The sequence below is a fragment of the Aspergillus tanneri genome (assembly GCF_003426965.1).
Source record: "Aspergillus tanneri strain NIH1004 chromosome Unknown AapTan_6_pilon_pilon_pilon, whole genome shotgun sequence".
NCBI classification, from domain to species: domain Eukaryota; kingdom Fungi; phylum Ascomycota; class Eurotiomycetes; order Eurotiales; family Aspergillaceae; genus Aspergillus; species Aspergillus tanneri.
Window position 1 is genome coordinate 2,675,266 of NW_022984633.1, and position 12,673 is coordinate 2,687,938.

Genomic DNA, 12,673 nt, shown 5'->3' on the forward strand with positions numbered 1-12,673 from the left:
GATCACTTCGCATGTTTCGGTGACGTTCCATCATCTTTCGTCCAACGTCCATCTATCTGTTTCTTCCCCCCTCCGTTCGCCGTCCTTGCTGTCGCTCTTTTGGATTGGGTTTCTGAATCGTATCTCCACTTTTATTTATTTTGGTCTGGTTTCACTGTGGGCTTATTGTTCTCTCATCCCTCCTCATCTTGGGATTTGTTGATCCCAGTCATGAAGACGCCGACTGCCTCCATTCTCAGCCTCCTCTTCCTTCTCTCGACGCCTTTCTCATCAGTAGATGCGACATCTGATTCATCGAACTCCAAAAATGCCTTGTCTCCCTGTGTAGCACGTTCCCCTACATCGGGTCTATACTACGACCTGAATGCGATCTCTATATCCCCGCCCGACCCAGACAACGGAAAATCTCGAAAAGGCGCTCGACATGAGAGCTGGCATGCCAAGGGTCACGATTACCATGCGAACTTCACGCTCAATATCTGTGCTCCGGTGTTGGAGAATATCAAGAACGTGGTGGGGGTAGATAGCGAACGGTGGCAGAACGTCAGTGCGTACTATGAGAAGGGCGGTCGGATTTATTCCATAGGGTATGTTCATTTGGAGCTTACAACACGATCGCTATTCACTTGGTCTGATAGAAGAGAGCTGACCATCATCCCAGGCAACAAGCGTCTCAGCCGTTCTTCCGCGGCCGCAAGCTGGTGTTGAATTACACCGACGGCTCCCCCTGTGTGGGCGAGTATCTCGGAGTCAAAAATGGGTCGCGTACTAAGTCCACGATCATGTCTTTCCTTTGCGACCGTGATGCCCCTGGATTGCAGGCGATTCCATCCTTTGTCGGAACCATGGATCATTGCACCTATTTCTTCGAAGTTCGAAGCGCTGCTGCCTGCGGTGCTACAGCCCGTGCCGACGACGGTCAGGGCCTGGGACCTGCCGGCATATTCGGCGTGATGTGAGTTGATCCGTCTTTCCTAGTCACCAGGAAGAAAGAGGAAAAGGAGAGGGAAAAAAAAAGGGAAAAAACTAACTCTGAGGTAGTGCTTTGATTGCCGTTGCAGCGTACCTCATCGGCGGCTGCGCCTACCAGCGAACGGTGATGCACCAGCGCGGCTGGCGACAATGCCCAAACTACAGCCTCTGGGTGGGGATGTTTGATTTCGTCAAAGTAAGTCTACTGGCATTGATACCGTTCCGACATGTCTATTCAAGATCCCGACGGAGGGAGCCGGTCTCCTACAAAGAGCATGGCAAGGTCAGGTTACCTATTTCGAGGATGGATTGAACTCTGCTTTGGCTGGTCTAGAGCTCAACTACATCAGAGGCGATTACTGTTGCAATCTTTTTTTTTTTTTTTAATTTGTTTCGTTTATACCTGGGATATATAGAACCTGTACCTATGTTGAACATAGGCTAGAGCTTTTATTCGGTCTATTTTGTTAGATTCAAGCGGACTGCGTCTGCTAATGTCAATAGCCCGGTCATTGAGAACCCTTGCTTGATTGATTCAATCGAATCGCCTGCGTTTTATTTTTCTTGTCTTTCTTTATTTCACTCCCACTCACATTGACATGCATACATACACGCATAGCTAGAATGAATGAACGCTAACAACCTGTCGCTAGGACATGATCATCATCCTGTTCTCCTCTCTAGGCCGTCTCTTCCAGTTCCGACGACGATCTCCTACACTCGGCCAGCGCACAAATAGCGGCATGAACGGCGGCCGACGGTCTGACATCGACGCCGAAAACCGGTTGATAGATCAGCTGGATGAGCAATGGGAGGATTGATGTTGATTTAAGGCATTAATGTCATTCTTTTGGTTTCGTCTATAGATCTTATCGTTTATCTATAACTATGTATTGGTATTGGTATTGGACTAAGTTATGTGAAATTGGCGCTGTGTTTTTTTTAACATTTTATTTCCTGAGATGGATCTAGACATTCATTGTATATGTATGAGTATATACTCGTTAAATATCACATCCATCTTGACGGTATGCGCTATATACTATTAAATTTCAATACTGCAGAAAAGAATATTGCCGTAAACAAAGCGAAATAGGAAAGCTGGCGGTAAGGCCTAGTAGTCTCTCTAGCATATAAATCCATAAATGGAATGAAACAGAATATAGCATCATTGGTCTAGTGGTAGAATTCATCGTTGCCATCGATGAGGCCCGTGTTCGATTCACGGATGATGCATTCTTTTTGTCTCTCTTGAGCTCTGTTTGTATCATTTCTTTTTTTTTTTTAGAAAAAATAATGAATAAATAAATAAAAATAATGGTATGTTCTATATATATATGGAATGAGTATGCTTTTATAGCTATTAAGAGTTTATCTTGTCTCTGATAGTTACATATGGTGAAGTTATCCATTTCAGCACCAATATATATAGTGAATGGATAGACTAACAGGCAATTGATTGGTTCTGGGTATCATCTCAGTATTAACTTAGACTAAATGCTAATTCAGTTGTCATCGGTGCTTGTATTTTAGTCGAGTGAGACATTCGGATAGCGGTATTTGGTCACGTATGATACTCCAACATGAAATAAATAATACATACTGTTTGGTGACAAGCATATACAAAAGATACTCTGTACAAAATGAAGAGGTATAGGTATATAAACGCTCCTAGATAGGGCAAAAACAAAAAAAAAAGGAAAAAAAAAAAAGGAAAGAATAGTTATACTCCGATTCCATTCCATTCCGTCAACCTGTACCCTCGCCAAAAACAACAAAACATCAATCAAACGTCAGTATCAATGCTATACACCTGTAGCACCTACTCGTTCGTACGGTGAGTTACTCCCGCCATTCCTAAATCATATCCCCCGAGAGCGAGGTGTCCTGCGCCAAAGCTCATGTCCGGGGCTGCGCCGGCACCACTGCCGGGTCCTGTCGTCGCATCGAGGTTCACGCCGGTGCTGACGGGGTCCAGGTTGAAGGGTAGGAACCAGGCGCTTGGCTGGTAGAATTCGCCTGTCCCGGAGGGAGCGCTGGGGTCTAGCTGGCCTGTGAAAATGGCGGGGTGGTCTTGCGGTGGTGGCGGAGGGGGAGGCGGCGGAGGTGGTGGTTGTGGTTTGGTGTTGTTCATGGATGGCATGGCTGGGTGGTCGGGGGAAACGAATGATGTGGTCGGGGGATCGAAGCCGGAAAAGGAGTCGTAGACGAACTGTCGGTCTAACTGGGGCAGTTGGTCGGTTGGCATGGAGAAGTCGAAGGGGGATTGTCCGAAGAGTTGTTCCTGGTTGAATATGGCGGGTTGAGGGAATCCAGTCCTGGATGTGTCCAGCATGCCTGGAGTGGCTTCCAAATTCATATCTATCATGGACTGCGAGGGCGTCGGCTGGTCCAGGCTCGGGACGGTATCGACCCGGCTGCTCTTCCTGGAACGTGATCGCCGTGTCGTAGTGGCCTGCGGCGAAGGGGAGAGGCTGGCGAAGAAGGCTTCGACGCTCTGGAGATCGGGCTTTTGGCTCATCACCGCGTCGTCGTTCGTCTCACTGCGCTGGGAGTCCGGATCCTCCCAGTGTAGCCTCGATACACCATGGGGATATTTGTCGAACCAATCGCCGTACTGGAACATCGGGGTGGTTTGGCCGCCGTTCTGCGTGGGTACCGAGCCCTTGATGGCGGCATCGGCGAACTGTCGATAGCGATCCTTGGCACTCTCGACCATATAGTGGAACATGCCCCAATATTTCTTCATCTTGTTTAGATACCGATACGCATGGCGTAAGTTCTCCTTCGACCGAGCCTCCAGCTGTGCATTTTTGGAGAAGATGCCCCAGATGTGGACCGTACTGGCCGAATAAGCGCAATATCCGGCAAACGGGACAGTCAGAGGATAGGCAGAGGCCCGGTCGATCAACACAGAGATGTGATGGGCTGCCTCAACGGCTGCTCGCCCGGCATTGCTCAGAAAAGCCTTTGGCATGTCCCGTGGGGGCCGCCCGCCCGGCGCCAATGGGATCGCAAACTGGTTTAAGAAAAGCATGTTTTGATGAATGACAATATGGAGGAAGAGAAACTGGTTCGCAGTTCTATCGGCTGCGTGGACCTGAAGGTTCTCATACGTGAAGGCCAGGTGACTTGGGAGACTCGCGGAAAATTCCTCGATCTGCCGCTTGAGGTGCATGTATCCAGACTCGGGCGACCACAGTGGATGCGGATCCTTTCTCTTCCCTCCCAGATTGAGGTAGTCAACGATGCGGCCCCATATTACTACGGCGCGAATGATATAAGCCGATACGCCCATGTTGTCTTTGGCATTGGACAACTGCCCAACATCCTCGGGAACCGGGTTGGGAACGTTCCCATCCAGATCTTCCGTAGGTCCGGGGATTTCCATTTGGAAGTTCGGCTCCTTCGTTGGGAGTTGTATGTGCAGGAACTTTTCATTCCCAATGGGCGGTCTTTGGCTCCCGGACGAGTTATATCGATCCATCAGAAAGCATGCCCACATAGTCCGCCTCCTGATCTCGCGATCGGTGAAGCTGAGCTGCTGCGATCCGCTGTCTTGGCTCTGACTTAGCAAAGGATCATGGTCGAGCTCCCTATGCAGTTGCAAAGCGTACGCCATCCGTAGCGCTTGGCCCCCGAACGACCAACTCCGCCCTCCATGACACGTCCCGAATTCATGTAGACCCAGGAGCAGAAAGACGGTCAAAATAGTAATATTTGGTTCATCGTGCCGATCCATCGCAATAGTGGCTGCCGGATTGGCCCAGTTCTCTCCGCGCAAGAAAGGAGGGTCCGAGTTGATCTGCGGATGTGTCGAGAATCGAGCCGACACGGCACAGACGGCCAGGATCAACACCGGCGGAACCGTCCTGGCTTTTAACCGTCGCATAAAGCTGGGTTTATGAAGAAGGAGGTACGATTGTCCGTAGACACAATCGAAGAAGACCTCCGCCAGATGTTCCTGGATCTCCAACGAGGGTAGAAAATCCGCACCCTCCGTCAACAGACTGGATACCCCCTCCCCTGGTTTACCATCACGGTGCATGGGAAAAGTATCCTGCGGTGCTTGACGGTCCCCGCGAGTCCACTCGTCCATCTCTGCAGCAAACGCTTCCTCGGCCGACCGTTTTTTCTGAGTCTTAGAAGTCTCTCCGGGCTGAGGAGGCCGCACCACCGACCGCCCAATCGCCGCCATATCCCTGGCCTCTCCCTTGGGAATGGTCTTGATCACCCGATCCTCCATTCTCTTCAACCGTTTGTCCAGCATGGCCATGTAGTCCGTTCGCGGGGCTGCTTTCCTCGTGGTGACCTTGTACACGCACGGGATCCGAGAGCGCGAGCAATGCTTGCACGCGGGCTTCTCGCCAGAGCAGCGGATTTTCTTCCTTCTACACGCGATACACGCCAACGGTAGACGTTTTCGTTCCTTGCCGGCTTTCGTCTTCAGTTCACTCCAGGCAGGTTTCTCGGTCTTCTGCTCTGTCCCTTCCTCCTCCTCTCGCGGACGGCCCTGTCCGCCGGTCTCGGGTGCGTCGCCCATCGGATGCAGGCTGTCGGGACCTCGCGAGCTGGCCCGACTCTGGCTGTCAATGTCTTCGGGGGGAGGAGCATCGTCTGGCCCCAGGGCATGCCCCATGCCGGCGGAGAAGGCCAAAAGGGAATCGTCAGATTCGGGAGGGATCATGTTGGGCGCGGGTACCCCAAGATCCAGACGCGGGTCATCGTTCGATAGGATGAGGGACGAGGTGAGAGGGGATAGTGGAGTGTTTCTGCTCTGGGACTGAGTCTGGGGGAAGAGAGACGGGACGAGATTGCGGGATGAAGTTCGAGTCGATGTGGGTATGGGGAAGGCTTGGCATCGGTCATCGGGAACGATTATTAATCTCATTCTATAGACGAATTCATTCTATCGACTTATAATGGTGAATATTATATTATCGTAGTCCTCGCATCTTGATCTCAACGCTTCCATCCATGGCATGTACCTATATAGTATAGTATGGTACTTCGCACCTATAATCCCATCCTATGACACACCAGACTATCAAACTGGCCACTGTGCATGGCTCTTCTCTACTCAGTGTCCGATTACCCAGTCCATTCATTAACCCCCTTCCAGATCTTATGATGACTTCGGCCGTCCAGGTCGCTGACGTGGTGCCAGACTATCCAACGATCCGACAATTTCAGAGCCCAAGAGATAAACATTGTAGCTGGGAAAGACAATCCAAAGTCCACTAGTATTGTTAATAACTGGATGAACACAAAGGGAAGGAAGAGGGATAAGGAAGCTCACTTTGGGATAATCCACAGGAAGACCAATACCCAAATATCATTATGTCCAATATTGTGGAATCCAGAGAAAACCTCATTCAACCCTACGGTCCTCGTCAGCTATGAGATGACATAGGGGAATGCGACAAGCCAGAACTCACAATAGATGATGGTTTTGCCCAGGGTCATCAGCGATGCGCTATAAGCGACTAGAAGCGCGATCGCTCCCTTGCGCCCGTGGACCACTTTCTCATCCTTCAGCAGCCACAACAAGCCCTTCTGGACCTTGCGCTGAGACCTGCGACTGGTCGAAGTGGTGGTCGTTCCATGTCGATACACAGTCACCAGGTAGTAGAGATAGGCTAGGGTTTCCACGAGATTTAGGACCGTCTGCGCGGCAGTGAACCCATTGCGGGCATTGTAGGCCGGCCAGCCGTACATATGATCAATGGTACCGTACAGCGCGTATGGGGTCCAGAGAGGGGCATGCAGATTGTTCCCCGGCATGCTATGGGGGCGCAGCAATACGTACCCGGAATCCCAGAGGACCAAGGGGATCGACACCACGAGCCAGATAGTCACGGCGGCAGAGGGGGTATGGGCCCATGTTTTGGCTGTCGCGGAGCCCCGGGTAGACGGGGACGACGGAGGCGAGGCGGACCTCGTGGCAGAACCTGGAGGGGGGAAATCCCGGGGATGATGTCGCGTGGAGACCATAGTGATCGTAGGCAGAAATGGGTGGTGTGCGCAGTAGAGATACTATAGAGAAGACAATCGCTCGACAGGGAGGTCGAGCGCCGAATTGGAAGGTTGTCAAGAGACAAAAACCCCAAGGGATGATGGATTGGAGTAAAGTAACCGCTGGACTGTCGCATTCCAGAGGTCAGTGACGTCGATCACGCATGTGGAATCGACGTCAGTCCACCATAATTTCTACCAAATTTCTTGGTGACTTTTCAGGTGGATTTTAGAATCTGGAATACTAGAAGTTGAAATAGATAAAAGACTCTATATGATGGATTATAAAGAGAATAAATGAGCATGCACTAGTGCGGCTGTCAGGGTAATTATTCCCTGTACCGCTAACGATTGCTTTAGATTCCCCTAAATAAACAACGTAAATGCTATTCACAGACTTGCCCGCAGTATAGTTATTAAAGTTACTTGTTTTGTATTACTATATTACATGCTTCCATTCTCTGTACTTCGATTGACCTAGTCATTTTGTCCTGGTGAAATATCAACGTAGATACACCTTTTCTTCCCTGGCAACTCGTTGCCTGGTTGCCAATAATCTGCGATACAATAAGTCTGATCACAATAATCTATATCATGATTATTGGCCGAAGTGTACTGGCACTGGAAACAGTGATTTCTTTTAGCCCGGAAGGTGGCAAAATGCAGTCTTGACAACCATGACCGATATTTCCATGCATTAGAGCTATGACCACGCAAAATTAGACAATGTGTCATTACGACACGCATCACTTCTGTCTTTCACCTTGATGTTTGAACAATTTTATAGTGTTTACAATCCTCGCTTGTATATGTGTTTCCTGCTTATACTGCATCCCGGGGTGCATAAGGGACATGTTCTCGAACCATCATTGGTGATCAACTTAAGGGTATAGTAAACATAAGCAAATCTGAATACAAGGTGATAGCAAGCAACAGTAAAGGTCCCAATCCGCGAAAGAAACAGTAGTTGCGTAGAGTGAAGACCATCCAGCATCTGTTGTCCCGGGCCAGCTGCTCCAAAGTCTACCAGAACCGAGAATACGGCAGCCAGCAGTCGACAAAATATCTGGAGATGAAAGGTACTGTTTCATCCAATAATTTCTCTCAAAGTCGTTGTGGTATGGATAAGATCTACTGTGATTCCATGAAAGAGAAGATGTACAAGCAGTTGTGTGAATGCGCGATGGTCCAGAACAAATATTTCATTATACGAAGCTTTTTCAAAGAAGCTTGTGATGAATAGCATCTCGAACTGGCTGTTGAAGATATACAAGGATTGATAACAGGGGCACTGGAACGTGACTATTGTGATATAATCAGCACCGCAGAGGATACTTCCCCTCTGCAGTGTGCACAAATCAACAAGAGAATTCAGAGAAAGAGCAGTGGAATAGGATTCTCCGGCTAACCTTAAGAATGTCTGGAAATATCTCCATGAGGACAGTTATTTCATACGACAGAGCACCGTCAGCACAACAAGGAGCAATTGTTCAAACGTTCTGGATTTCTGGATAGTGTCCATTCTTTCAAAGAGCGTGAACTCCAGGATACGATCTTTGTGACCGTGGAAAACTCTTCAGAAAGTGAAGTAGCGCGCTGGCTGCAATGTGATGCTGATCCTAGAGCAGGATCAGATCCCCATAATATGCCACTTTATTTAGCAGCGCAGAAGGGCAATGTGTACATTATGGCGACTCTGCTTGAGAGGACACAGAGGACTGACTATCCGGAGAGTCCAATCATAAATTCCTAATTAAACATAGCTCTTGGGAACGTACACCCATCTCTTGCAAGAATGCTTATCAGCCTTGGGGCGGGTAATGTTTGGATCTCTCTGAAAACAGCTGTTAGAGCCGGTTATACAAGAATAGTTAAAGATGTCTGATAAATAGGGCAAGGACAGACGGGTTGACTATATGTGGCCCGTTGCTTCAACTGGCATCTGTGCATGGGCAGATGAAAATTGTAAAATGTCCTCTTGACCATGGGCTCCCACTAAATCCAGACAGTCCGATGAATTTAGGCGGGAATAGTCCCTTGATGGGGGCAGTCAGTGGCAATCATCCAAAAGTTGTCAAGTACCTAATCAAACAAGGGGCTTTATTTAAAGCAGCAGGCACCTATGGTACTGCACTTCAGACGGCTGCATTTTGGAACTACGTAGAAGTGGCAGAGATTCTGCTTGCACACAAGTTCAAGGTGGACGGATATATACTGGCAATGGCTCTTCGGAAAGGAATGCGGCAATGGTACAGTTACTTGTGAAACGCGGCCCGTCCAAAGCCAAATTAGATAAACATGATCGATTTTTGATGAAGTGAGGGAGGCGGATATCCTGAAGTCTCCTGTATTCTATGTACATAGGATTCATCCTAGGACCATAGCCATCTCGGTGACTACCATTCTCACATCCTGGTGTTGCTACTGTTGGTATCAATAACACTGCTGATTTCCCCGATGGCCATCAAAAATACACTCTGACATACCTCAATTGCGAACCGACGGTCTAATAACCCAGTTTTGCACGGCTACCCCGTCAGCCTCGACGCCCTCACCCACAAACTCCCAGCCTGCTTTGGTGAGCACCCTGGCACTACCTGAATTTGTCTTGTCAATGACTGCGGATAACGCAACCCCTTCCACCCCATTTCCATTGACGAGAGAACTATCAGGGAGCGGGAGTTGCCACCATGTCTCCGTAAACCATCGGAGAGCTTCAGTAGCGTAGCCCTTCCCCCACGAGGACGGATGAAACAAGTATCCTACTTCTGGGCCATCCGCGGCCGACATGTTGACAATCCCTAGAACCCCGATGATCTTGCCTTCCGCCGGCCCGTCCGTGGTGGTGGTGTTGTATTCTTTTTGCAGGACTACATAGTTGTAGGTTTTTCTCTTGTCGGTTCCGCCTTTGTACATGTGCTGGTCCATCCACGTCCTTGTTTCCTCCTCGTCTCGATCAGCGCGTCCTTGTCGCGTCCATTTCATTACTTCCGGGACAGTGCGCAGAATGTGGAGCTCGGGGAGATCCGTCGGTCTGAATGCTCGGAGGATGAGGCGATCCGTGTGGATTGACTCTGGTTGGGAGGGTAAAACAGGGATAATTGGCATGTTTGTGTTTGAATATACTTTGATTCTGTATGAACGAGAGAACTGAAGGAGAGAGAACTGTCAGAATGGTAGTCTTGGACTAGTTACTCCAAGTATATATAGTCTACGGAACAGACGCTTCGGAATAGATTGGTTTGAGTGATACACGAAAATGAGTCACGCTAGAGGCCTTGTATACGCAGTATCCTCGTGTCGAAACCAAAATTTGTGCATAATAATACCAAGGCAGAGTTAGCATGGAGCCCATAATGCTTTTGGGCCCTTTTTTTTTTTTTCCCTTGTAATAACATGCCATACAAGCTAATAGGTTGCATCCTGCCACTTCAATCAAGTATAGGCTTTTTGCATTGTCCTGGCAATAGTACGAAGTCGCTCTGATTCACGCCCACAAGAAAAAATTGTGGGTCAATCCACCTGGAATATTAAGTTAGGATCTGACTGAAATGCCACACAGGCGTGGACTCTATCATTCTAAGCTGATTGTGGAGTGGATTATTAAAAATTCCGATTTGTCATGTTTGCATATTTAACCACGTGATAAATACGAAGCTTACTCATCCTGCAAGACTCTTTTCGCTCCACATTGTGCAGTTTGACAAACCACTAATCCAGACCCTCAATCACAATGGGGCAGGAGAATTCACAAAAGGTTACACCCATGGCCATTAAACCGTGGTAGAGGCCTACTGACAGCTTGTTGCTTAGAAAATCGACAAACTCGCTCGAGTGAGGGAGAACCAACGGAAGAGTAGGGCAAAGAAACAAGCGCATATCCGTGACTTGGAACAGAAGCTGGCGTTATCTGAAGAGCAAGCACGTCGCAAGGATGTCGATCATAGACTGGCTGTCCAAAAACTCCAAGCAGAAAACCGTAGACTGAGACATTTTTTGGTTTGTTCAGGCTTCTCACCCAGCGAGATCGACGGGTATCTACAGACGGGCGATGATCCGGCTCGGTCAAGGAAGATTGCAATCCCTCCACTACGACCGTCTGCGGGTGGGTTTGAAACTCACTGTCGGGAGGGCGTGTCCGCGTGTTCTTCTGCGTCGCCGGAGAATCAAACGGATTCTCAGACTTGTTATAAGGTCGAAGGGCCGGTAGCTAAGAGTGACCCTGGAGTTGAAACGATTCCTCCTCAGAAATACCCCATTGAGATGCCTACCAAGCCGCAATCCTTTGGTCAAGAACAGTCCATCTGTGGCTGCGTTCCTGGAGATGCAGAATCATGGCCTAAGAACGAAGATGTTCTAAACACTACGCTCTGCGCAATTGCGGAAGAACTTATCAATCAGTACAACACGTGCGGCATGGACATGGCAGAGATCCGGAGAAAACTCTGTGCTGGTTTCTCTAAGGGACTTACCACAGAAGATGGTTGTAGGGTTCAGAATCAGATTTTGTTTCAAGTTTTGGATGAAATCAGCAACTAAGGAGATTTCTCTGATTGCTATCTCTATGATTATAGCACTTCAAGTCCATTTCTTCCTCCTGGCAAACCATTTGACGACATACACCAGAGCCAGAAGGACGGGAACTTCAATCAAGGGTCCCACCGTCGCCGCTAGGGCTTGGTCACTGTCAACATCAAACGTTGCTATTGCCACTGCAATTGCAAGCTCAAAGTTGTTGCTAGCCGCAGTAAAGCTTTGAGTGCAAGACAGCTTATAACCGAAACCAAAGTGACGCGTCACTGCTAGGGTGGCCATGAAAATGACAGTAAAGTACATGATGAGCGGTGCAGCCACTCGTATCACGGACACAACCTGATGCACTACCTGCCTTCCCTGTGAGGCGAACAGAACTAAGATTGTGAACAGGAGACCGATCAAGGACATCGAGCCAATCCATTTGAGGAAGTACCGGCCGTACCACTCCTTACCTATGAAGAACCGCAGAACCAACCCAGTGATAGTGCTGCTCCTAACGGGATTCCCAAGAATGCGCCGACGCTTTTGGCAGCTAACGAATAGTCGATTGCCAAGCCTTCGTTAGAACCGCCAATAACGCGAATGAAGAGGATGGCCATTGGTGCGAACAAAACCATTTGCAGGATCGAGTTGATAGCGACGAGGATTGCGCAATACTCGCCGCCCCCTTATGCGAGCCCTGTCCAGACAAGGACCTACAAGCTTGTTAGGGAAAACTATCGAAACAGGTCTCCGAGGGACATGCCTGAGCTCACCATGGCGATACATCTTGCAATTCCCACTAATATAAGGCCTTCGCGGAGGCCCCTTTCGTCGGGAAGAAATATCCAGGCTAAGACAAGCTTGGAGCAGGTTAGCCGTTGATAATGATGCATTGGAGCAAGTACATACCATGCACAGAGGGGCTATGATCCAATTGACAATAATACTGAACGCCACCGGGATTCAAAGTGACCTTTCCTGAAATGACCGATGTGGAGTTTCGTACCGGACTTTACATAAGATGGGATACATCATAACAAGCAAACCAATCGTTGGCGTCGCTTAGAAAAAAAAAAAAAAACTCGGAAAGGATTGGAAATTCACCTATGGGTACTGGAACACCACGAATTTCCCCTTTTGAAGCGCTTTGCTTGTGTTGGGTACGAAA

The 12,673-nt window shown here is 48.8% G+C and overlaps 6 protein-coding genes and 1 non-coding gene across 7 annotated transcripts; 3 read left to right on the top strand and 4 right to left on the bottom strand.

Annotated features, from left to right (window-relative positions):
• Nucleotides 1–210: 210 nt before the first annotated feature.
• On the top strand, nt 211–1,793 carry IGF2R (putative vacuolar sorting receptor (Mrl1); the record flags this gene model as incomplete). Its single annotated transcript, XM_033573509.1, has 4 exons — nt 211–587; nt 662–955; nt 1,042–1,168; nt 1,626–1,793. 4 exons carry the CDS (start codon nt 211–213, stop codon nt 1,791–1,793), a joined length of 966 nt encoding a protein of 321 aa, XP_033424061.1.
• Nucleotides 1,794–2,137: 344 nt separating this feature from the next.
• Nucleotides 2,138–2,208, top strand: ATNIH1004_008907. The gene has a single exon. It is a non-coding gene; the product is annotated as a tRNA-Gly (tRNA).
• A 586-nt stretch (nt 2,209–2,794) lies between these two features.
• Nucleotides 2,795–5,863, bottom strand: ATNIH1004_008908 (putative C6 transcription factor; the record flags this gene model as incomplete). The annotated part of the gene is made up of 1 exon (XM_033573510.1): nt 2,795–5,863. The coding sequence occupies one exon, from the start codon at nt 5,861–5,863 to the stop codon at nt 2,795–2,797; it is 3,069 nt and encodes a 1,022-aa protein (XP_033424062.1).
• Nucleotides 5,864–6,097: 234 nt separating this feature from the next.
• On the bottom strand, nt 6,098–6,966 carry ATNIH1004_008909 (uncharacterized protein; the record flags this gene model as incomplete). The annotated part of the gene is made up of 3 exons (XM_033573511.1): nt 6,098–6,212; nt 6,272–6,353; nt 6,411–6,966. 3 exons carry the CDS (start codon nt 6,964–6,966, stop codon nt 6,098–6,100), a joined length of 753 nt encoding a protein of 250 aa, XP_033424063.1.
• Nucleotides 6,967–9,474: 2,508 nt separating this feature from the next.
• ATNIH1004_008910 (GNAT family N-acetyltransferase) lies at nt 9,475–10,095 on the bottom strand (the record flags this gene model as incomplete). Its single annotated transcript, XM_033573512.1, has 1 exon — nt 9,475–10,095. The coding sequence occupies one exon, from the start codon at nt 10,093–10,095 to the stop codon at nt 9,475–9,477; it is 621 nt and encodes a 206-aa protein (XP_033424064.1).
• Nucleotides 10,096–10,720: 625 nt separating this feature from the next.
• Nucleotides 10,721–11,526, top strand: ATNIH1004_008911 (bZIP transcription factor; the record flags this gene model as incomplete). The annotated part of the gene is made up of 2 exons (XM_033573513.1): nt 10,721–10,744; nt 10,801–11,526. 2 exons carry the CDS (start codon nt 10,721–10,723, stop codon nt 11,524–11,526), a joined length of 750 nt encoding a protein of 249 aa, XP_033424065.1.
• A 39-nt stretch (nt 11,527–11,565) lies between these two features.
• On the bottom strand, nt 11,566–12,122 carry ATNIH1004_008912 (uncharacterized protein; the record flags this gene model as incomplete). Its single annotated transcript, XM_033573514.1, has 2 exons — nt 11,566–11,975; nt 11,999–12,122. The coding sequence occupies 2 exons, from the start codon at nt 12,120–12,122 to the stop codon at nt 11,566–11,568; spliced, it is 534 nt and encodes a 177-aa protein (XP_033424066.1).
• Nucleotides 12,123–12,673: the final 551 nt, after the last annotated feature.